The sequence below is a fragment of the Netta rufina genome (genome assembly GCF_964035555.1).
Source record: "Netta rufina genome assembly, chromosome: 21".
In the NCBI taxonomy this organism is placed as follows: domain Eukaryota; kingdom Metazoa; phylum Chordata; class Aves; order Anseriformes; family Anatidae; genus Netta; species Netta rufina.
Window position 1 is genome coordinate 6,299,329 of NC_140145.1, and position 24,741 is coordinate 6,324,069.

General features: G+C 47.4%; 2 protein-coding genes across 2 annotated transcripts; both read right to left on the bottom strand.

Annotated features, from left to right (window-relative positions):
- Window positions 1–311: 311 nt before the first annotated feature.
- On the bottom strand, window positions 312–14,067 carry GUSB (glucuronidase beta; the record flags this gene model as incomplete). Its single annotated transcript, XM_084299515.1, has 12 exons — window positions 312–2,290; window positions 3,552–3,687; window positions 4,600–4,776; window positions 6,296–6,380; window positions 7,548–7,694; window positions 8,087–8,265; window positions 9,084–9,236; window positions 10,123–10,310; window positions 10,827–10,969; window positions 11,456–11,637; window positions 12,101–12,283; window positions 13,831–14,067. The coding sequence occupies 12 exons, from the start codon at window positions 14,065–14,067 to the stop codon at window positions 2,136–2,138; spliced, it is 1,965 nt and encodes a 654-aa protein (XP_084155641.1). The 3' UTR covers window positions 312–2,135.
- Window positions 14,068–15,659: 1,592 nt separating this feature from the next.
- On the bottom strand, window positions 15,660–24,222 carry LOC311217453 (argininosuccinate lyase; the record flags this gene model as incomplete). The annotated part of the gene is made up of 17 exons (XM_084299516.1): window positions 24,149–24,222; window positions 23,989–24,057; window positions 21,833–22,027; window positions 20,808–20,891; window positions 20,435–20,491; window positions 19,783–19,880; window positions 19,469–19,546; window positions 19,113–19,190; window positions 18,928–18,980; window positions 18,631–18,693; window positions 18,394–18,508; window positions 17,610–17,694; window positions 17,375–17,434; window positions 17,024–17,107; window positions 16,655–16,735; window positions 16,299–16,405; window positions 15,660–15,810 (listed from the first exon to the last, which is right to left on the bottom strand). Exons 2-17 carry the CDS (start codon window positions 24,004–24,006, stop codon window positions 15,660–15,662), a joined length of 1,407 nt encoding a protein of 468 aa, XP_084155642.1. The 5' UTR covers window positions 24,007–24,057; window positions 24,149–24,222.
- Window positions 24,223–24,741: the final 519 nt, after the last annotated feature.

Below are 24,741 nucleotides of genomic sequence, written 5' to 3' on the forward strand. Positions count from 1 at the left end.
AGCTTCCTTGTGTCTCGCTGAATGTTGTGTGCACGTGGGGGTGTAAAGGTTGGGCAGCATTGACTTGAGGCTTTACTGTTTACAGTTCCTTAAGCAACATGCAAAAAACGTTAAGTATGTTATTTTTATCAGTTCCTTCTTTCCTTGGTCCTGTAGGACTGCTTTAAATTCTCTCTGACAAGACCACAAAGTATCTGGAAACTGCTGTATATTGTCCTGGGTTTGAGGTGCGGGGAGGGCAGGGGGTGGAGGGAGGGAGGAAGGGAACTTCTGGGGAAGGGTTGGATAGGCGGGCTGGGTTTGCAATTGCACTGAGTTGTTAAGAACAAGCAGGAACTGATACTCTGAAGTGTGTGCTTACCATACATGTGCATATTAAACTTTGCATATGTTTTGCTGGACTGAATGAACATTATCTCTTTCTCTTCTGCAACTGCAAGCTCTGTGTATGTCATAATGATCTGAGCTCGTTTGTAATGCATTAACAATGTTAAATCTTTATTTTCACGTGGCAGCTGTTGGTATGTCATGCTGTCTGTTGAAAGGGGGAAGAAAATGGTTTTAAAAAAATGTCTAGAGAGCGAGAAGTTGAAATGGATTTTGAACACTGGAAGTGGGCTTAAATACTGTTCACTCTTGTATCAGGTTACATTTGAGCAAGTGTCTTTTTAATGTGGATAGACTCTTATATTCCGGGTTTTTAGTTAATTAGAAAATCTGTAAACCTAGCACGAGAGTAACCATCAGGAATGTTGATAGTATGTTCTTTCTTTTCCTTTAGATGTTCAAGAAATATTGTTTCGAAGTCTGCAGTAAACATGTATGTTGTTATTCTGCATGTGGCAATGCAAAGTGTTGTTGGTCCCTAATCACATTTAAAGGAACAAATTTGGCTGCCACCGCACAACACAAGCAAATATTTTGTTTATATTGGCAGATATTTTAGTTACTTTCTTGAGGTACTAACGGAAGAGCCAATTGCAGAAGAAGTAAGCATAACAGCAGGTTCACACAGTTAGCAGTGAATTGGAATAATGAGACTATGTAACTGCCTCAACTTCCAAAACTCAGAAGGCAGCCTCTGTTTCTGTGGTTCTGCTGTGGGTAATGCTGCTGTTGGGACAATCCCAAGAGCTTGCAGTAAGTTTGCAAACCAAGTATCCTGGGCTCTTCTGTGAGTACTGGTACAATCTGTTACAGTCTAAAGCCTGGCCTTTGGAGTTCTCTATCACTGGGGTGCAGCCTGAAATGGAAGTTACTGCACGACGTTACTGTGTAAAGTAGCATGTGCACATCAATTTACACCTGATCCTACCCCTGAATGATTCAGGCCAGCATCAAGAAGGCGTAGATGAAATTTGCCCCCTAGAATGCTGTTACTGTAGTGCGTAGTGAGAACTGAATATGAAGGAAGCTCTTCCATGCTGGAAGGTAAAACTGCATCTAATAGCAGCAATTCTGATACTGTGATTTAATAGTTCTAAACAAAGGTCAGTTGATGTAGTACCGACCTATCCAACATACTCCACCTTGCTGCTATAGTATGAATTCCATACTGTATCGGAGTACGTTGGGTAGCCTGACAGGAGTGGTTCACACCCTTCCTGGATGCTGTTAGCTCTCAGAATCTCTCAGCCAGCCACAAGCGTTCTGTCCAGCTTTAAATACAAGAAGTTATATAAATTGTCTGTAATCCTGTGGCCAATACGCTGTGATCTGAGTAGTAACAGGTAGGGGAGGATAACTGGAAAACCTCACTCGCATTGGAAGGATGTGATACTCATTTAGAGTAGCTTGGATTTTTGAAGTCGTCAGCATTGTTTTCTGTTGTGTGTTTTTTTTTCTTTTTAATTTTTATTTTTTTTGCTATAAACAGATACCTCAGTTAGGATCTCTCTAACTTAGCTCCTTGAAACTGAATATTCGTTTTGCTACCTGGAAACAGGAAGCCTACAGATATGGCTAAGCATAGAAAAACTGATGTTTCTGATCTGCTTTGTGTCATAGTAACTACTTCAGGTGCAGTAGAAATTGCATTAGACTTGCAAGACTTATGTCAGGCGTAAATGTTATTTAAACAGAAATTTAATGAAAAAGTTCTGCATAGTACTCAGCTGTTAGGCCTTTTCATTTCATCATAGAAAGAGGATATGTGATTTCATTATAGGAGGAAGACAGCTTGATTCATTTGCAATCTTCCAGTATCTCTCTCTCAGAACAAACGCAGCTGACTTGGGTTGACGCTGGCGGGTAAATATTCCTTTCTTGTTCCCCAAAACACGTGTGGTCCCTGTAGAGAAGTTACAAAACAAAGTATATACAAAATGCTCTTATATTCCCCCATTGCAAATTGTTTCAACGTATGTACTAAATCAGGTTAGGTGGAAGAGACCTAATGCACTGTTTTTCCTATACAACGGGGAACCGTTGTGTTCAAGGTACAACGGGGAACTTGGCAATATAATTTGCATGATCTTGGCAAGATCGACTGATAAAAGTGAGCAATAGAGCTGCAATTCATTGTGTTTACAACTGGAAGTCGGTGACAGTTAATTCAGGTATGCCCATTAACTTCATCAGTATTATATTTACAGCAGATGCTCCTTCTGCCTTTAGTGCCACCTCGTAACCTGATGGTGAAGACGTCAACTACTAATTGTTTTGCTGTACTATCCTTTAGTGATGTCCATATCCTTTTTGCCTATTTTAGCCTTCATAGGAAACTAGAAAAAATGATTTCAACACACAGACTAGAACTGCATGTGTACTTAAATTTGTCTACATCTTTCCATCATCCTATTTGAAACTTGTATTACTTTTTCTGACTGCTTCTGTGATGACTTAACTTTTTAATACCTATGTTGGTGCTCAAAAAATGATTCTTAAAGGTGTTTCTCTGAAATGAACACTGACTGTTCACTACCCTAACTTGCTGCAGGTGGCATATGCATAACTGGTTCCTTAATAGGTCTCCTTCTGAGTTGCAATAGTTTAATTGCTGTGTGATTGTCTGCACTGTAGTGCCCCATACCTGGCAAATGCACTTACCTTTAATTAATAGTGGATTCAGCATCAAGGTAGACCATTGTCTACCATTGTGACATCTGGCCCTCCATTGCTAAACCTCAATACCAAGTTAATAATACATTATTTGAGGTGCCCCATTATTAAGGGCAGTTATAGATGAAATATGAAGCTAGGTGCTTCCCTAAAAGCTAACTGAGACTCTGAACTGAGGAATGCCAAGAAAGAGACGTAATCTGTCTGCTCACAAGCTTCCCTTGCATTCTGCCCTAGGGCACTGTCCTGTGTTCTGGCTAGTATTTTGCAGGTGAAAAACTGTGAGAGAGCTGGAGAGAGAGGATGCAGAACCTTCCCTCCTGGTTCTAGTTATGCTGGGCTACTGTCACAGAAACCAGCTATATTCTGTCCTCATAAGGAGAGGATCCCTTTTTCCTACCCTACAGCACAGTATTCTTTCTGTGTGTCGTAAACCAGCTTCAACTTGCAGGAAGGATGGAGAATTGCCTAGGATATAAATATAAGCTTACCTTGATTAGTCATGAAATCGGCGAAGTTCCAGATGAGCTCCCCAATCACGTACTCTTTCCTCTTTTTGTCAAAAACAGAGTGGTACTCTCTCAGCATAGCTTTCTGATACTCCTCGCTGAACATAAGAGGTGGATCCTACAGCCAGGAAAAAGAGATGGCCTTGAATGAAGGTGACAGTTAATCTCAGGAAAGGCTCCATGTTGTTCACTTCTCTTTACTGGAGACCTGCTTCCTGAGGACAAGCTTTACAGGTGCTCAGTCTTTTCATTGCCACTGCATTTACAATGGCTATTTAGTGAAGATCAGCAATTACTGAAATTGCAAAGGGAAATGCATCAGATACTAATGTAAGGGACATCTGGGGAAAATCTGTGGATTTGCTTTTAATGGTGCTTTATGATCAGGATGGGAGTGGCATCTCCTTCTGTGTGGGCTGGTGTCATGAAATGAATGAATGTCCACTCTCCAGTGTTCTATCTTCCAGTTAGGAATTTTCTACAAATGCCAAAGTACGGATTTCTGAATGCCTCTTTTAGAGGTTTACATGGAGTAAGTTTAAATTGACAATTACCGATAGCACAGTTGTCAGAATGGTTAATTGTAAAGGGAAACACACTGTAGCTTAGGACCCAAAGAGAAGTGTTACTTGTTCCACATAGGGAGTGGAGCTAATACCAGCAGTCAGCACTGTTGAAAACTGCTTGCCTAGTGGAAAATGCAGGAGAGAATGGCTTTGGCTCTAGAAGTCAAAACTGGTATTCTTATCTCCTGTGAATGAGAACTTAATAGCACCATGCAAAATGCTCACTGATTATTTTTTTTCTTACCAACAACTAAAAAGTTAGGTAGAATCTTACCTCTTTGTTAGTCAGTGGCAAAGCTCATTGCTTTCAGTGAAGCACGATTACAATCTTGAGTCTTTTGGACTTTGATCTAATGCATCTTAAGTAGTCAGGCTCGTTGGTACCAATTCTTTCTAATTAGATTTTGCTGAGACCCTTTAGGAAGAGCAGTGATTCTTCCAACTAAGGCACCTACAACACTTACGCTGTGAAGTCCAGGAACTGAGTCAGCTCCGTATTCACTCTGGATAATAGGTTTTTGGTAGGTTTTATACCAGTTCTCAAACTGTGCTGTGAGTTGCAGTGGAATAACTTCCAGATGGCCTGGGTCGTGATACCAGGAGAAGTAGCTATTTACACAAATTACATCCACGTAAGGAGCCTACAAGAAATAAAGGTAGGAATGGTTTGTCATGGAGCTCAGTGTAAGCAGTCTTCATTCATAAACTAAATCTTGGTTTCACAGAATTCAGTTTTGTTACCTGTAGAATAATGCCTTTTGTCCCATTTTTAAGACCCTCCCAACATGACATGTTTCCCAGAAAGGAAAAAAAATTAACAAGGCAATGGTATATTTGGCGTTTCCTTACAGACTTAAGTCACAGCAAAGAGTTAAACAAGAACAACCCATTTAATCCTTAGGTTTGTTACAAGTTTTAGGGTTTTGAAGATGTCTCTGGCTTGCTGGTACTTGTAGACATACTGAATATTGGAATGTGATGGTCAAGTTAGTAGTCAACTACTTTGATTAGCAACTAAATTTGTGCATCAATGGTGCAATACTAAAAAAAAAAAAAAAAAAAGCATTCTGCAAGTTATATGCCATTTCTACCACATGGGCAGTATGATAAAAGGGCACAAAGCCCCCTAAAGATAAAGTGATGTTGTATGTAACTTGTTCAATGTTCTCTTAACATGTTTTGTAATAAAAGAAAAAAGTTCTAATATCACAGCAGCGTATGAGATCTGTTCTTTGGTTTTGTTTTTCTGTGTTTCCTCATGCTTGTCAGAATGCGGTGGTGGGGCTGAGATGGTCTGTGTGTGCCTGATGTAACAGCAGGATCCAGGAGCAGGATCCTTCCCAAGTAAAGCCCCAGGATCTTTTTCTGGGGTGGGGAGGCAGAGACCCCTCAGTTACAGAAGGCCATTCCTGCTAACTGGAGGAGAGCTTCAAATGTTTCTATGATTCTATAACCTGTAGCAGGGACAGATGGTAGTCTCACATCTACCTAACCTACAAACTCACCTTCTAACAGTGTTGATTGTACACTAGTGACACAAAGTATTAAAACCACTTTGAAAAATCAAAAGTGAGGTAGGAACTACCCCTGAGACCAATTTGTGTGTGCTACAGATGCTTCATTCATGCTATGGCCAGCTTGAAGCACAGGCAGCCAAGGAAAGTACCTTTCATCTAATTACGCAGCGCCAGGGTTCCAATTACAAAGCTGAACTTGGGCTAGAAGAGCTTTTTAGATTATTTGACGTTAACAGACATCTGCCAAAGATGAGCTAGAGCAATTTAAAGCAGGAATTAAGGCAAAGTTTCCTTCTTCAGACTCCCACAAAGGCTGTTAGCATTTTAAGAGGTTTAAGCTTTGGTCTAATTGCAAATGGGAAGCCTGAGCATTAACAGACGTGATCACAGGAATAGCAAATCATCACCATGCTACCAGAACCCAGGGGGTGATCCTGTGCACTTGACTCAAGATAACTCCTCTTTTCTCTTACAGACTTTTTGGCTGCCTACAGTGATGGTGTACAGTAATAGAAACTAAAATCTGTTTTCTTCTGCCTTCCATTAAATATCATTAGAGCATTTGGCAAGGTGAGGGAAAGGACCATAAAGCAACTGACAAGAAATGTAATATATGAATTAAAAATGCTATAAATTAACTTACACCACGATCAACAGCATAGTTGGTATCGGTCACAAAGGTTACAGGTCTGGTGGGATCGAGAGCTTTAGTGTGAGCTACCAATGTCCTGTTCGTAAACAATAAAACAAAGAGTTCAACAACAGCATGGAGAAGCAGTGTGGCCAAGCACAACCTCACCTTCCCAAGCTCCTTGTCTTTTTACCCACCTCAGACATACGGAGCTTCTTTCAATTTAGTAGGCAGAGTATCTTTAAGTAAATACTGCAGGACACTGAATGATTATCTGCTACAATGTGCCTGCAATTCTAGCCAGTTCTGTAGAGTATAAATATGATGGGAGACCTTTATCTGTCACAAAGTTAATGTTATCCCACGTGAAAAGGAGCAGAGTGGAAGTACACCAAACACAGGTGTACTTTAACTTTTCTGTTGGGGTCAGGAGTTGTTGGAGAAGGGGCAAAAAAAAAAAAAAAAAGTGAGAAGGTGATGGGAAGCTTCAGAACAACTCTGGGGATGTTTCTCCAAAAAACACTAAGCCCTAGGCCTATGCCACAGAAGACAAAGCAGGCTGGCTGCTGTTAAGGAGATGTTAAGTGAGACGAAGAATGGGAAGGTCAAACTCTGCTGCTACCTCAGCACTGCAGGAGGGTGCTGGACCATTCTGAGGAATGAAAATTCACAGTTCTCAATGAGCCTAGAGCTACCAATGACAATCTGCTACCCAATTTCAGAGATTACTCTTGGCTATCCAAAGCTTAAATCTTTTTAAAGATAAAACCGAGGGGTCTGTAGGGACTCAAAGCAGTGGCTTCAAAGTGGGGTGTCACTAACACCTGCAGAACAAATAACTAGCACTAGCTAAAGAAACTCATCTACAGAATTAAAAGCCAAATATTTTATAACTTTACTGTAATTTTCAGACTTAAAGAATTTAGCACTTGTCTTCTTTAGGCAGGACCAAGGAATGACCCATTCCCATCAGGTCTGCTTTTGCTTGACCCTTAACTCAGAAGAGATGCTCAGACCAAATGGAATCCTGGTAATTTTGGAGATGTTTACTGATTCAGAAACAACAGGTTGAGACCATTATGTGGTCCTGGACATCAGTTCAACATATGCAGCAGTTACACTTTTAGTTTGCATCTGTCAGTACTGTCTCAGAGTTCATAAAAAAACGCTGGCCTTTTCTTTATTACTTCTCTGTACCATCCCAAGGCATGAAGATGTATCACTTGCCAAGATTGAAGCCTCAGCCCTGTGTGCAAGCACTTACTTGAAGTAGTAAGCTGCTGGGGGCAGCTCTGCAGCCGGCTCGTTGGCTACTGACCACATCACAACTGACGGCCTGTTCTTATCCCTGCGGATCAGCTCCTCCATCACAACAAGGTGATGCTGCAGTGACTTGTTCCCAAAGCTCTCACTGAAAAGGAAACAAGGCCAGGTGAGGATACAAAAGCCATCCCGTTTGACTGTCTGATAACTCGGGGGGTGTGTAAGCACAGCTGAGCCTCAAAACCAAATACAGCTTCTGCCCTATTTCCCCAAAGCTTGCTGCACAGTTCAGGGCCGTGATTCGGACTCGTTAATCAAGCCAGATCTGACGACGCAATGCCCATGTGGCAAAACGCCCTCTGGTTGCCCAACCTCTCTGGTCACACGTGGCATTGGGGGAAGCTTCAAAATGCAACGGGCCGATTTCTAAATAGAGCAAAGTACTTTCATTATCAGGGAGTTACAAGTTGCAGGACAGGAGGGGGAAGCTTGTGATAAGGATAAGAAAGAAACGTGGGGAAGGGTCTTTCATGCACTTACGTCATTTTAATCCCCACTCCCGGGCACTCGTCGATCACCACGATGCCATATGCATCGCACAGGTCCATGATCTCCTCAGCATAGGGGTAGTGGCTGGTGCGGAAGGAGTTTGCCCCTAGCCAGCGGAGCAGGTTGAAGTCCTTCACGATCAGGGCCCAGTCGAGGCCTTTGCCACGGATCTGAGAGGGAAGACAGGAATGGCTTCTCCCTGCTTCTCCTCACACCTCTGCTGGGCAGCCCTCCTTCCTGCTCGCTCCCAGAGCATTTCCAGCCCCACGCACTGCCTCTAGCTTCCCACAAGACCTCTCCGTGCAGTATTTGTCTTTCTGAGCACAACCCCATGCACAGCCACCGAGACACAGGGTGCTTGGAGAAGCAGCCCCAAGCGAGAACCTGCACTGCAGCCACCTGCTGTTTTGGGAGGTGCCCTGTCAGACCACCCTCTCCCTCCACAGGGGTTCTCCATGAGGCAGGGCAGGGCTGAAAGGCCCCAGGTAGCGAGGAGAAGCCCTGAAGGAGCAGGTTCAGGGCTGGGCTGGCCCTGAGGTGAGCGGCACGGGCGGGGACGGAGCCTCCGGAGGGGCTGTGGGGCCTCCCTGTGGTCAGGCTGTGCCTCGCAGCCCTGAGGCTCAAACCTCCCTGCAGGAGACTTTGCCCCCTCTCATTTCTTGGGGAGGGAAACCGATGAAGTTGCTATTTCTGACTGGAAGTGTTGGCCGGGAGGTTGTTTAGATCCTCTGCCAACGCAGCCTGGGCTTAGCCATACAACCTGAGAGGGGCGTTATGACTCTGGCAGGTCTGGTCATGGTGTCCCCTTATTATTAAAAATAATAATAATAATAAAGGCAGCACAGACCCGCACCCCTGGCAGCTCTCAGCCTGGGAGAAGGGCGTGAGGAATCAGTCCCTTTAGGCAGAGAGGAGATGAGAGCAGGCATTGCCTTGGCAGCACCAAGCACAGTGCCATTAGGTGCCCCAATGGGTGCCATGCACTTACGTCCGCATCCTCGTGCTTGTTGACCCCGTGGAAGTAGAAGGGCTTGCCGTTGATGAGGAACTGCGTGCTGGTGACGTGGACGGTGCGGATGCCGACCGGGAGCGTGTATACGTCCTCCAGCAGCGCCTCATTTGCCTGCGCCTGCATTTTCACCTGCAGTCCCAACGGGAAGACACACATGAGGTGCTGGGCTTCGCAAGGATCCTCTCTCCTTCCCCTCATGTGCAGGGGCTAGCCTGACCTCCCATCCACTTCCCAGCCCTTCCTCGCTGCCTGCTCCTCATCACTGCTTCATCTACCTTTGTGGTCCCTGCGTAGCTCTTCAGGAAGGAAGCAAGATCTGACTAAATGGAAAAGAGAAATCCAAGCTGGGAAAACTGAAGGATGAAGAATGAGGCCTGGATGACCCTTTTAGGGCATATTTTCCCCAAAAGCTTCTTTTTCCCTTATTCATCCAGCTGTTTCATTGCCATGACAAGGCAGCGGTATGCCTTTTCTCCTCTGCACCTTGATACCAGGCAATGACTGAAATGTCTGCTCACAAAAGCCATGTTTCTGAGCCTCTGGAAACTCACAGCAGCTCATCTGCCCTCATTTGTGCATCTCAATATCACTGCTCCCCCTTGACTCACACAGGGTCTGCCAGGCCCTCTCTGTTGAACTTTTGTCCAGCAGAGTGGGAAGAAAGCTCACTGCACGGGAAAGCATGAGAAAGAGGCCAGCAGCCTCTCAGTTTATATGGTATCTCCTCCCCTATATTGTTTCAAACAGTCCTTTTGAAGGAGGTAGATAAGGCCATTCACGTGAGAGGCAAGCATCTGAGAGCGTGGGGTGCCCCCCTCTTCTCACCGACTGACCTTTCCATTCGGCACTAAGGAAGCTGGCAAAGCTTGATTTGATTACAGCACGATTAGCAATGCCATTCTAGTGATGTAAACAGGATCCAGAAGAGTAAAGAAGATGGGCCATGTGGCAGCTCCTTAATGCTATTACACAGTGAGAGGAAATGCAGGCAGAAAGGAAGAAATGGCATTGTTACCTCTAAGAAGTAGCGGTATCCGGGGTTCTCGTGCATCAAATAAGGCCACCAAAGATTTGGATTTGAGACTTTTAACACTCCAGCTGGTCCATCGCCTGTAGCAACCACTCTTCCCTCTTGGTCACGTAAACTCAGGGACAAGGAATAGAGCGTGCTGCCGACTACTGATACCTGATATTGCACCTTTGCTAGTTCAGAGAACAACAAAAAGACAATCAGAGACTGGTATGAAAGGAAAAATACATGCATAAAACACTGGAAGGCTTTCACATACAGCAGCATTAAAAAGTCAGGGAGATGCAGAACAACAACAGAGAGGCACAAATTTTAAGAAGCATGACCTGTCTGTTTTGAGGTCTGGAAGCTTCCAGGAAGATTTGTGTATCACAGGTTTGGTACTTAGGGATAATCGTGCTTTAAGTTGTAGGAAGACTGCTGCCCGTTCTGAGAAATTCTACTTCTAGAAATAACTGTTTGTCCCTTCATTTTAAAGATAAGGTCTTGCAAGTACTTGTTTTTACTTCTTGCTTTTGAAATTTTTATCATATTCTTGAAACTGCTGAGCTGTACAATAGACCAGCTGAGGTTAAAAAGAAAGCCACTAAGAAAGATATTCAATTGGACGCTTGCAGGATATTTTCTCTACTGCCCTTGTCATCTCCATTTGAAGCCTGAGGTAGCTGCTGTAATTGTTCTGAACCTACCAACACTCTCTGTTGAAGTAGTTGTCACAGTAATATCATCTATGTAGACAGAAGGAGTGGTGTAAAGCACAACCGGGCGATGGATTCCAGCATAATTAAAGAAATCAAACCTGATGTTCTGTACAAAATAGTTCTTGGGATACCTGAGTGAGCAAGACAGGAAAAATGGCCGCATTATGTTTCATTACACAAGAACTGAAGGCAGCATACGGATGCTAGCAATGTGCTAGTAAAACAGTCCTTACTGGATCTCTATTTCAGAACTGCTACTGATGCTAGGCTGAAGGGGATTACCAGTTAACAAACATCTACTGCACTGAATAGGTTTGATCCTTCAGGATAGCAGGTACTTGCACTTCCAGCTGAATTGAAGCTTCTCAAATCTGCCATTGATTCAGCTTGGCAAATCACTTAATCTCAGTTCCCTGTGTATAAAACAGATGGAGTAGTTCAGTGTAAATCTCATAACACTGAAGCTTAAACTTCTCACTGCTTGACTGATGAGTTTTGGTCTACGTACAACCCATTATTTGTAGGTTTTATGGAGGGCCTTAGAACCAGCAGCTGAATAAATTCCCATTCTCTCATCCCTGGGTTAACCTCAGCAAGGCAGCACTTTAGCAACTCACCTTGTGCGGTCATTCATGTACTCAATTGACCCTGGAGGCAGAGTGTGAGGTGTCAGTGTGTTATTCAGTGCAACAGTGATGCGGCAGGGAATCTGCGGGCTGCCCTGGACGATGCTGCTTATATCTGCTTCAAAAGGGAGGTGGCCGCCTTCGTGCTCCACAACCTGCACTCCATTGACCCACTGCGACAGAAGACAGCCATGAGTCCGAGCGGTCAGGTTAGGTTTTTGTGGAAAGTTTAACAGTGAGACGGGAAGGAGTACAGCAACAGGCAGTTGGATTCCCAGTAACACCAGACTTTCTTCTAGGCTCTTATTCCTTGTGGGCTCAATCTGGCAGCCCTTCCTTACTGGGAGCTAAGTCTGCAAGAGTCACTGAGAGACTGTTTTGGGAAAATCGGTATTTTGTCCCTTCCAGGCCTGCAGCAAGGAAATGCTTTATTGACTAATCCTGTTACTGGAGGATCAGAGAAGAGAGCTGGGAAGCACAGCCAAGTTCTTGGCTGGCGGAAGATAATCAAGAGCTAAGAAAATCACAAACTGATATAAAAACATTGGCAGAAACCTGTTCATTAAACAAGCCATGGGACAAATTTTAGCTCAACACGATCTTGGAAACACATGCACAATTATCCGTGCAACGTACCACAACGGAGTAGTAATGGGCGCTCCCAAACCGGAGCACCACCCTGAGGTTGTCCTGAAGCCAGCGCCGAGGAAGCAGCACCTCCTTCTCATACCAAACCCAGCCGATGTAGTTCTCCAGGTTGGGGTCTTGAGTGATATCATTGAAGCTGGCAGGCACGGGCATGTCAATCACAGGACCAGTCTGGCAGGAATTGTACAGAAAAGGGGGAGAACAAATCATTTAAAAAAAAATAAAGTCTACTGTCCTGGCCATCCAACCTGACAGCCTCAGAAATCAAAATGCCTTTTGCAAGTGGAAATATCTGGAAAAACCTGTTAGAAACTAATGTGATCTGTCACAGATCCTATGCAAGACCCACTTAATACTACACCCTGCTCCTACAGGATGAAGCTGCTCCTATCTTTTCCCCTCCTGGTTTGTAACAGGGAAATGCTTTCATTAATAGCTTTGGCACTATCAGAAGGGTAGGGGGGAAATGCCCAGGTGGATGTTCAGCCTGACAAAACTTGTTTCTCTTGCACAGCTCTAGCGTTGTGGCACCAGCTCACTGATGCAGGGTGCTGCTCATCGGGCTATGAGCTGTGGCAGAATGGTGGCAGAAGCTCGGGATGTTTGGGGACAGTGTCCCCAGGGAAGGACTATGGAGACTGAACATACTTAGGCTGAGAACAGCCTTTCTCACTCCCTAAAAGCAACATAGATTCCTGAGAATTACCATAGCGATAATTCACTGGCTTATTACTAACATAAGGATCACAGGCAGGCAGCGTAGTGTTGTAACACATTTAACTTTTTGGTAACCGGATTCTATTACACAAGAGAGCTGTTCATTTTTAGCACCTGCTGTGCTCGTGATGTTGCTGAAACGAGCACTGCAGCAGCCTGCAGCTGGGGAGCTTCCCCTTTCCTAAACAAGCTTTTCCACGAAGAGTGGAAGGAGGAAGGTCTGGTTGCCCAGGGGCGAGCATCATGTGCGGGGCTGACTCAGCACCGAACTGCACCGGCACTGCAGAGAAATGCACCCCCCTTGGTAGGCATCAGAAAATCCTAGCAGAAATAAAAAGACTTGGATGGTGAGGGGGGGGTTGTAGCATCTGATGCAGGATAACCTCTGTCTGGTGTGGCCATAACGTGCGTCTCCTTCAAGGAGATTCTCTGACACTAAAGTAGGGTGGGTGTATGACCTTCAGCCCCATTAGCAGGGGTGTTGTCCGGGACCCTTCTCCTCTGTCTCGCTCTTTTTCTTCTAGCAGCACAGGGTCTCATCTCCCCTCTCCTTCCACAATTAGGCGAGAAAAGCAGCCAAAAGGCTGAAGAAGAACACAAACATTTGCATGCACAGAACCCACAACTTCCATAGGAGTGGGAAGGGGGTGAATTTCATCCCAAGCGTCCATCGGAGCAGGACAGGGATGAACTTAAGAGCAGACCCAAATCCAAGCGTGACTCCTCCGTGTGGGACAGGGGCTGAAGGGCGCCCTGCCCGGCCACATTTTAGGCAGTTTGGCTCTGCAGGGCGCAGGGGAGCGCTGTGTGAGAGCTCCTCGTGTGTGGAGCACCCGGCACCCAGCACCCCCGCAAGGGGAGGAGAAGCAGAAAATCGCAGCAAAATGGGGCGACGGTGCCCGGGTTAGGGGATGAAGAGATAAAGAGATAAGGAAATAAGGAGATAACGGAATAAGGAGATAAGGGGCTCCCCGCCCGCCCTCCTCACGCCCCCGCTGTACCTCCCTCAGCGGCCGGCGGTACCAGCGCTGCTCGAAGCCGGCGGCCCTGCCCGGCGAGAAATCGGCACGGAAGCTCCAGACGCCGCCGAGCTCCTTCAGCTCTCGGGAGGGGCTCTCCCGGGGGTACAGCATGCCGCCCGCCGCCCCCCGGGACCCCCCGGTTACCGGTACCGCCGCCAGCAGCGGTAAGAGCAGGCGGCAGAGCCCCGCCACACCGCCCGGCGCCGCCGCCGCCATTTTGGTTGTGGGCAGTGCCCGCTGGGGGGGGGATGGCTCTATCTGTGTCTGTCGTTTATTTATTCGTTCTATTTATTTATTTATTTATTTTTTCCCCCATAGTGGCTTGTTGAAGTGGGAGGTGCTGAAGCCGTCGGGGAGAGCTGGGCACCCGGCGGCACCTGGGGGCGGGCAGCAGGAGGGTGCTGCTATGCACAGCCCCATTGGGACTGACCCTGAAGCAGCGCTTCCCATGCCGGACACGTCCTCTGAGAACTGCCTCAGGAATAAAGCGGGACAGAAACAAGTCTCCCGGAGGCCAGGGAGGAAGAAAATACCACCTGATGGGTTTTAATCATACAGCACATTTATTTGTGGTTAGCAAGCTGACAGCAGGCCAGCTTATTGCACGGCAGTGAAAGGCTTAGTGACACGTGAGATTATCAAAAAGCTGGAGGGACAAATATCAGGCACCTCTGATTATGATCTTTTTAAGTAGGAGATTGAGATGTGATAATACGCAAAGACCACCTTCTTTCAAGCAGCAGGGCCTCACATTACTCAGCTCTGAACCCCAGGATGCTGGGCAGTGGCTGCTGGGAACAAGGGGAATTCTAGTCAGCTAAAGCCTGTGTAGATACTGAGCAAAAATGACAAAATACAAATGGGCAGAAAGTCTGCAAGAAAACGTGTGTGAGCTGGGGAAGCAGAGATGTCCATCTTCTGACTGTTGGTGTTAAATATTGCTGTCGCCTCTTCACCTGAATTAAGTATACATGATTGGTTTTTCTACCACAGCTAGCTTAGGGGGCATAGCATTGGTCAGCTAGGGCTTTTCTTGGTCTCAGTTCTGATTTTACAGCAGTAAGGACAGACAGGAAGATGGAAAATTGTTTCTGTAATGGGAAGACTGCAATGCCAGACATTTTTCAAATGCTACCCCAGGTAACTTGGCCTGGCTTGCAGAAAGGAAAGTGCTTGGTCTGGGATGGTGCAGCCCCTGTGCTCCAGTGTAAACCAGAGCTAAAGGTGGTTTTGTGATGGATATGGAAGAGCTGTGGGTTGACCTGCTGGGCATGTTCTGCTTAAGATGAAGCATGTTGCAGTGCCAGGTGCTGAGGAGGTTTTTCCCTGCCAGGGGGCAGGCTGGCACACATAATCCTAGGAGGAGGGCAGTGACGGCTGGTAATGGGGCATGCGTTGCAGGTGCTGTACTAAGTGTCTTGCTTTGTGAGCACCCCCAAGTCACCTTCTGTTCCCTGTGTAACATGGCATGGCATCACTGAATGTAGTCTTGTGCTGTGTGTGCTTGCTCCAACTATGTGCAGGTTCACTGATATGGTGAAACCCTCCTGCTGCCCTTTAAGTACCAGCCCCCTAGAGCTCCCCATCCTAGAAGAGTTCCCCTGCCATGGAAGAGATTCCCAATTCTTCCACAGCAGTGACCAGTTCCCCAAGCCTCAGAAGTGCTGAGGAATCCCAGCTCAATCTTGCCCCTTAGAAGCAAAACGCGAGACAGGAGCTTGAGTGAACTACAATACACCACAGTGTTTATTAACTCTGCATTAGTGTGATAAGCAAAACACTACATCCACGGGAAGTCTCCCCACACTCTAAGCTTGTTCCTTCTGCTTCTTCATCAGCTCCCTCAGCTGCTCGATCTGGGTAGTCACGCTGCTCTTGGCGGTACCGCCCAGGGCAGTGTACTGCTCCACGCTGTTGACAAAGTTGAAGACCTGGGAGACATCACTGCTGAACTGGGGGCTGGGGAGGCAAAGAGAAAAGGTGTCAGTGCAGGGTAGTGGGTGCTGGTTGCTGACTTTACAGAGAGGATAAGGGAGTGGAGGCTGAGCCTTATTGCAAGGGAAAAGCCTCTGGCTGCTCTCTCTGCCTCTGCTCTTGCCAGACAGGAGCAGCTCGTGGTAGACCAGAGTCAGCTCCAAGAGGAGATTGAGGAGGCTGGGAGCCTGATTCCTCTGGAGTGCTGGTGCCTCCAGGTCAAGGCATGAGCTGCTTTCAAGCCCTCCCAGGACTTGCTGCCCATGCCCTGTGCAAGTTCAATTGTAATGCTATTGTTCCCCTTTAGTTATTACAGGCTTGGCAGTAGCAGCACTGATAGTGAGGCTGGGAAGATTTTTGGGGTGCTGTCAGGCCTCGTCTGTTTGGTGAAGGCATCATAAGAAAGCTTGTAAAAAGCCAGGCTGATACCTGCCTTCTGAGGGGAGATGTGACAAAGTGATAGCAATACAAACCTGATGCTCTTCAGGTCCTCCAGGCTGAGTTTATTGATGGTGATGCCTTTGGTCTCGGCAAGGTGGACGGCCTTCCCCGAAGCAGTGTGGGCTTGTCTGAATGGCACCTGTAATGAAAATAAAGTGCAGAGTCAAGTGACCAGGCAACTGGGCTGCAGATTCAGGCAAGAAAGAATGTGCTCTCATTTTGCTTTGTTGGTTTGATTTCACTTAAAGCAATGCAACATAAAGCTCTGTTTATTGACCCATAGTGATCATCACCTGGGGACAGAACAGAAGGCCTCATCTCAGGCCCTCACTGAGCAGTATTCTGCATCTAAAGAAGTCACAGCTCCAGGCTTTCCTACTGCACTTACTCCTTTGCGAACCAGGTAGAGAGCCAGGTCAGTAGCCAGCATCTCAGGGGTCAGAGCCTTCTCCATGTTCTCCTTGCTGATCTGTAGAGGGAAGTGTCACAGAGATGATCATCTGCTCCTCCTTGGGGAGGTATAAGTGGTCATACTGAGGGGACTTAATTGCTAAGGGACTAGGCTCTCCAATGACTTTTTCTGCAAGCTAACCCCCAGATCTAAAGTGTACCTGAGCTGCTGCTGTGGTGGGGGCATAACAAGCTGTATGAATGGGCAAAAGGCTTCATCTTAGCACCAGTCTAGAGCTCCTGTGGCTGTGCTGTGCTGAGAATGTGCCCCACAACCATGTGTGATAGTGAGAGGCTGAAGCCTTACCTGGAGGGTAGAGATCACCCCAGTGGCAACCTGGAGCACAGCAGTCAGGGTGTCCACAACATCAAAGACAGCCTCCTTGTCCTCCTGTGTGAGAACATGGATACACATCACTGTTAGATGGCCTGATGGAGCCCAACCACATGGGCAGCCCAACCAGCAGAAGAGGCAACATGTCATCTCTGGGGCTCCCGCTGGGGTGGGGTGTGAGCCGCAACATGCGGTGCCTCAGCACTTTCTTTTTTAAAATCATCCTGCACATAATCAGGGCAATGCAGTGCAAGAGCCTGCACCCAAGCCAAAGACAGCTGTGTCAGTTCAGAGAAACAGACTGAAGCCTAACAGCAGTTTTACCTGCAGGTCCTTGTTGTAGGTGCTTGGAAGTCCTTTGAGAACCATGAGAATTGAAGCCAGCTGCGGAGAGAAACAGGCAAGGCAGTTAGCTTGCAGAAGAGGAGCACTGCCCCAGCAGAAGGTCAGAGCCCACATTGGGCACAAATCTTTTCTTACACAGAGGCATGAAGAGGGAAGATGCTTCAGCCCCAAGTGAGCAGCTCCCCTATCCCTCTTCTTCCTTAAGCACACTCACCCGTCCAAACACACGTCCAGCCTTGCTGCGGATCAGTTCCAGGCTATCAGGGTTCTTCTTCTGAGGCATCAGGCTGCTGCCAGTGCTGAAAGAAAAATGTTTGCAGTGTAACAGGGAGCAAGGCCCCAATCCCTACAGGATAATACAGGTTGTGCAGCAGGCTTGCCTGGTCCTCTGTGAGCCATGTGAGTGCCACCTGTTTCGGTATAAGCAAGCACTGAAGCAAGTGCATGGAGTTTGTCATGTGTGCCAATGCAGAGCCTTTGTTTTTGCGCTCTTGTCTGGAGCTACTGCCCAGGGCTGCCTCTCAGAGAGGAGAGAAATCAAAGGCTACTTAGCAGGCCCTGCAGAGGTGGCATCAACAGGCAAGACTGTTTTTGTGGCCTTGGGGAGGCAGGGCTGTGGCTGTGCCACCCTGAGAGACAGGAAGTATGTTAGGATTGCAAGCCCCGGCTGTTCAGGGAAGGGCTTGGGCAGGAATTCCCAGCAGAGGAGGAAGTTCTGTGCCTGCACATTTACAGCCCAGGCCTGCCAGCAGTCACTGGGGAGGAGCATCCGCTGAACACAGACGCGGTTGGGTTACCAGAGCCAGAAATCAGTGATCCTTAATGAGGAATGCTCACCCTTAGCCTGCCTTTCTGCCAGGCTTTTTGTGCTCTGGGGAGTTAATTTGTGTGTCAGCCTTGTGCAGCAGGGAGCCCCCAGCTCTGTCTCAGTCTCAGGTGGGGAGAAGGGAGGAGGAGAGGCTGAGGGAAGGACTGACTGCCCAGGGACCAGCACCTACCTGAAGGCATCAGAGAGGGTCAGGAAGCCGAACTCGCTGGTGCTGTAGATGATGAGATCTTCAGCCATCTTGCTAAGGTGGATCATTAGCAGGGTGGCAAAAGAGAGGAATTCCACTGCAGAAAAGACAGGAGGTCAGTTAGAGATTTTACCCACCTTGTTAATGAGGTTAACTGGGAAGGCCTCTAGAGCCCATTTCTAACATGGTGGAGGGAAGAAGTGATGGAGTTGTGCTTACCCACAAAGTCTCTCTCACTAATGGCATCCATGCTGTTCAGGCTGATGGAAGCAAACTCCAGCTCTGTAAGGAAAGAGGTGGACAGAGCAATCAGGGTTGGCACGGCTGGAGCTTGAAGGCAGCAGGCTGCCCCAGCCTGCAGGTGACTGTGAGCCCTTGAGTAGCCCCAGGAACATAACCATGCTGAACTTCTATGCTGCACAGGGCCTTCACTGTTAGGCCTATCGCTGTGCATCTATCCCTCCCTCCCAGACACTTCAAATGGAGCTGTGCCACCCCATTCTAGGCAGACATTACCGCTACGCAGCATCTCTCTGTCAATGTCCAGGGGGTTGCCAGCCAGAGCACCACTGCCAGGGAGAGAGAAACAGGAGTCACTTATAACATCCTGTCAACTCCAACCGAAGATGCACAGGGAACAGAACTCTCAAGATGAGAGAGAGCCAAGGGATGCCCAGGGATTACAGAAAGTTGGCTGTTACCTTCCCAGGGGCAGGACGTTGATCCTCTTCTTCACCTCTCCCAGGCGCTCAGAGTCACGGGTCAGGGCAACAGCATGGCTGTGAAGGGACATGAGAGAGAGAAGGCATCTGAAGTCAGAAACTGTCCCATGAGCCGAGAAGGAATTGTGGCTAGATGGTGGGGGCATGTTGAGAGTTGGCCTTCAAAGCCAAGTCAGACTGAACATGGGGACGTCTTCACAGCCTGCCACATTTTGTGGCAGGCTGGAGGGTTTCAGTTGTGCTACCAGAGGATGCTGGGCTGCTGGGGTATTGCTGAGCAGTGCCTCAGGGATAGAGAAAGCTCCCTGGAGCTGAGTGTGGAAGGTGGTGGTTACCTGAGCAAGAACTGGCTCCATCTGATGGGCTGGGCCTTCTGCAGGTGGGTGTAGCCAGGCAAGATAACATCAATTTCTCTGCATGTGAAAGGAGAGAAAGAGGTGAGCAGCCCCTGTCAGAGTAAGGGCAGGGCACATCAGACTATATCCCCAGCATCCATTAGGCAAAGAAGAATGTCTCTGTGAAGTGAACTGTGGAGAAAGAGGGGCTGTTGTCTTTCCCTATATTATCCCAGACTGCCTGGCTGTAACTTCCCCTGCAGAAGTCTGCTGTCCCAGCAAGGCCAAGGCTGCTGACTGAGGAAAGGACTTACATGGCAGCACGTTCCACCAGGGTCTTGATGAGCTGCAGCAAGTGAGTGGAGATGACAGAGAGGGAATTCTTCATGAACAGCTTCAAGTCAGTCACAACCTGGACAAGATTGGCCATGGTCAGATGAAGGGGAATGTGGCATATTTAGTGACCAAATGCAGTTCAGCAGAAAGAATTGGCAGATTTCTCTCCTCCTTGTTCCATGTGATAGATCAGGACATATAACCAGAACAATTCCCTGCTCTCTGCTTTGTGAAAGTTGCTGTATCTTTCTTTCCAGTAACAGAAAGAAAGACCAGTACTTCCAGTGCACTTTTAAGGTATTGTCAGCTTTGGATAACATAATCTCCAGTTTACATAAGTGTCATCAGCAGGAGTCCTAACCCCAAAAGATGCAAAGCACCCTGCCAGTAAAGTCATGGATTCAATGGGCTTTCAAAGGGAATTCAGTGGAAGTTTGGGGCCTTATACCACTGAGCAACCATCCTGCACAACCTCCTCCCCTCTGCAGATAAGTTGTTGTACCACCACTAGTTTAAAGCTCTAGGGAATAAATGCTGGAGAGAGTAAGAGCATGTGAAAGATAGCAGAAAATTTTGATAAGGAATGGTTGGGGAGTAGCATAGGAGAAAAACAAGTGGCTCTATACATACCTGATCATTCCTGCTTCTTCCAGTGTGCAGCTTTCCAGCAATATCACCAATCAGCTCCTGAGGACAACAGGAAGACTTCCATCAGGGTCTCTGTATTCTAAGCAGACTACCCCCAAGTGCAGACCTCCTCCCAGCCTGGAAGGGACTCAGCTCTAGGATTCTGTAAGTAGCTATGGGATCGCTTTGGGGAAGGGCAACTTTGGGTTCTGTGCTTGTACAGTGCCGCTTCCACATAAGGGATCTTGAACACTCTTGACCACAGAGTCAGTACCAGAGTTGCTGAGGACTGTTATAGTGGGACAGAGGCAAATGCACTTAGTGTCAGGCAGATCTAGCTGGAGAGGGACAGGAATAAGAGGTTAGAGGACCAAACCTTCAGTCTGCGTTCGTTGGCAGTGTGGATATCCTCATCGCTCTGTTTCACCACAAAGACTCCCTTAGACCATTCCTCAGAGATCTACAAACAGCAGCAGAAACACCAGTCAGACACTACTGGGGAAAGCTGGCTTTAGGTATCCCCAGCACATACCACTTTCTGCCATCCTAATGGAAGTCACAAAAGCTCCAGCATTGCTGTTCTTTCCCCTCATTCTATATAGGACTTGGTAGGGATTCATCTTTTTACCCTTGCTGATCCTGCAATGTTCTGTCCATAGGAGGACTTAAGCGATGCAATGAGAAAGCAAGCTGAAATGTCAGTCGTTGCTGTAGTATTGTCCACAAAGATTTTCCTATACAAACATTGTATAGACTCCCCATTGTCCATGGCGGGTGAGCAACAACAATGGATATTTCAAAAAAAAGCGCTTAGCTGCTGACTCCTCTTCACCCCTATACAATGCTATGCATTGCCTTCTACTAACTCAGGCAGCCAGACACAAAAGGATCCCAAGCGCCAGCGGAAAAAGAATATTCCTAATTCACACTGAAACAATTCCTCGGGAATGCCAGTTTGAAGAGGATGGGGCCCAGGTCACGCTGAGCACATCTCACTGAGGCACCAGCCTTCCGTAATGAGCACCCACAGTGGGCTCATCGGGGCTGCAGGCTCTCCTTCCTGAGTTTTCAGCTGGTTCACCTCCTACTGCCTGGCTTTGGTGCCTTTAGCTAGATGCAATCTGAGCGTCCATCCCCTGCCCAGAGTGTCCCTCAGAGTACCAAGAGGACAATACACATGGGCCTCTCTGGTTCTCCCTGATTTAGGGCAGCATTCCCTTTCGGGAAGACACTTCTGCACATGCCTGGTGCTAAGGAATAGCAGTTGAGGGTACAGAAAGATGGTTTTAGAGCAGCAGCTGAGGGAGGTGCTGTCTGATAAGGAGCTATTTGTTGTAGTACTGTTGTGGGGATTGTATGTAGGCCTGAGCACAAGTGACAGTTTATGAAGGAAATAAATACCTTTTCCAGGCCACTCAGGATCTTCTCCAGCTCAGTCTTAGTTAGGATCCCAGCCTTCTCCAGAGCTTTGGCATAAGCCATGCTCCCCTGGATATCAACTTCAGACAGCCTCTGGTCATAGGCAATGGAAGAGTTGAGCTTCTCCATGATGGGATCTGTGCTTCCACTGAATCTTCCTCCCCAAAGTTTATCTCCCTGTGAAAGAGGAAGAGGCAAATTAAAAAGGCATAACTTCTATTAAAGTTCTAAGGACAATGTGATGTCCATTGAGCTTGTTATCCTACATAGAGAGCAAGCTCAGCTATGTTCTTTCAGTGCAGTAGCACTGACCAGAAAACCCCTGGACTTTATGACCTTTGACAGTTATTTGAAAAGGTAGAGAGCATTTTACTGTTGCTAGCCCTTGAGCTGTCACGTCAGGCTCAGGAGTTCTCCAAGATACTTTACCCCTGCAGGACTCTGTAAGGAGTTTGGCTTGGCCCTGAAAACAAATATCGGGGCATATGGTGCAAGAGCAGCATATATCTAGCTTTTAAGGCTGCTTCTTGTCACTGACCACCTGATAGCAGTGAAAAAAAATAAGCAGTCACAGGGAATATAGTGAAAGCTAGTATCCTCTATTTTTTGGAATAAGTCCATTGTTGTTGTGCTAAGGAGATTCTTCTGTTCGACAAATAGCTATGGACCAGCACAAGCTGCATTATCAAGTGTTTGAAGTTGCAGTTTAAGCATCTCCTGAGTCCATCATATGCTTACAAGTTTTGGCAAAAATTTAGCATAAAATCAGCTATGGTACTGACTCTAGAATGGAGTCTGGGTATCTTTTGACATCAGGAACATTCAGAAAAATAAGTCAACATATAGATGGTTTTAAAATACATAGGAAAATTTTTTCTACCCAAAATAAGATTAATTTATTGCCCAATTCCTGCCATGCATCACAGCATGGTTTGAGTAAAGCTTTTTCACCAGTGTTTCAGCAACTGAATGGATTCACTAGCCAAGAACCGCCAGATTTTTGTCTATCTGGATAGGACACCTCCTAAAGCCCTAACTCTGGCAAACTTGCATGGAAATAGATAGGAATGTTACTTGTACAGAAACCTTTAAACTAATTCAAAGTCTCAAAAGCATCTCTCTCAGCCTGCTGATGCTGGAGAAGAAATTGGAGAACATTTAAAGGAAGGCCCGGAATATAGTCACCATTGCAGAGTAGATAATTGCTGATCTACTTGATGTTTAAGCACCCCATCAACCCCTTCTCGTTCTGTACATTGTAACTACCATGGACAGCAAAAAGCTGTCTGGGACAGTTGCAAACTAATCTGTGCTGGGGTTTTATCAGTCAGCCAAAGGACTGTTGAGTAACCTTAGAAACTTTTTTTCCTCCCTAGAGACTGTCTCCACATCTCAACAATGTGCCTGAGTGGACAGAAGCCTACAGAGGTAGGCATTGCACGTGTTTTTTCATATCTTTGCAGCAGCTTTGTCAGCAAGCTGAGGGGAGGGAGAGGGGAAAAAAATGTCAGAATTCAAGAAGTGTTAGAAGTCCTCCATGTCAATCCAGTGCTTACAGGAGTACGGCATACAGGCTGTAACGTTAGAAGCCAGTACCTGAGACCAAGCACTTCAATGGGGAACTGCTCTGCCTAGGCTTATCTTCAGCATTATGGGTTTCCACCAAATTAAGAGGTGGGTCAGCAGAAACATTGCAACAGATACATTTGCAATAGAGAAATCAAAACCGAAGGATTAATTTCAGCTAGTTACAGGGCTCTGGTCAGAGAAGGAAGTGACTACAGCCTGGCACTGATGGACACTGGTGCACAGCCAACAGCAGGGTAAGCCAGGGCTGTAGGAGCTGCTCCAAAGGCAGGAAGCACGAGTCACTAAGACAACTAGTCACAGAAAGTGAAAACGCAGCTTTGGTACAGAGAAGTATTTATACAAGCTTTTGTAAAGTACCTGCCTAACCACAGGCCAGCAGGAATGAGCTGGATGGGCTATCACAAGCTGTCCTAGGTTGAGGGAAGAGCCCGAAGGAAACGGCAGGCTGCGCTGCCAGAGGCTCTGATTTTAGCAAAGCTGAACTCGCGTTAGACAGAGCACCCCAAGAACACCCCCAGAGTCCCCCGAAGTAAAAAAGCACAGCTCACCCTCGCCTCGGATGCCATCTCAGAGGACGTTTTGCTCGCGTGTGTGGCGATCCCAGCACCTGGTGCAACCTGTGGAACAGCGAGGCTCGGCTCAGCAATGCTCCAGCCCCACGGTGGGACAGGACCCCGGGACCCCCGCTGCCCACCCGGCCCTGCTCACCGTGTCCGCAGTGCAGCCCCGGTGGCTCCGTGTGTTCCCAGTCCCTGCTGCCCCGCTTTTACCCTCCTCGGAGCCGGGCTGGGGCGGCTCGTCCCGCCCTGTCGGGGCGGGGTGGCCCCATGGCCAGCCCCCCATCCGCCGCCCCCTCCCCTCGAACCACCCGGCAGCACCGGGGTGTTTCTGCTTTGCCTTTCCCAGCCTGCTGCCACGGCATTTTTTTGCTTGTCTGTGCGCTCAGAGGTGTTTGGGGGAGCGCAAGAAGCGCATCCCCTGGTCCCCCGTGGGGTTGTTTTTCCCTTTAGACAGCCCTGTTGTCACAGGACCGTAGGATAATTCAGGTAGGAAGGGACCTAATACAGACGTCTTTTCTATGCTTTTTTCTCAGTAGTACCACTCATCCCCTTGCCAAGTTAAAGAGCAAGTCTGGGGTGCAGTGGGATTGATTAGGGTGTGCTGGTTTCTGTGGCAGAGGGGACGCAGGCAGGGTGCCTTGGCTTAGCACCAGGCTTGGCTGCATCTTTAGCAGCTGGGTGTCCAGAGTGCTGCCTTCAGCATCAGCCCAGAACAAGGCTCAAACTCTCTGTCTGGATTCG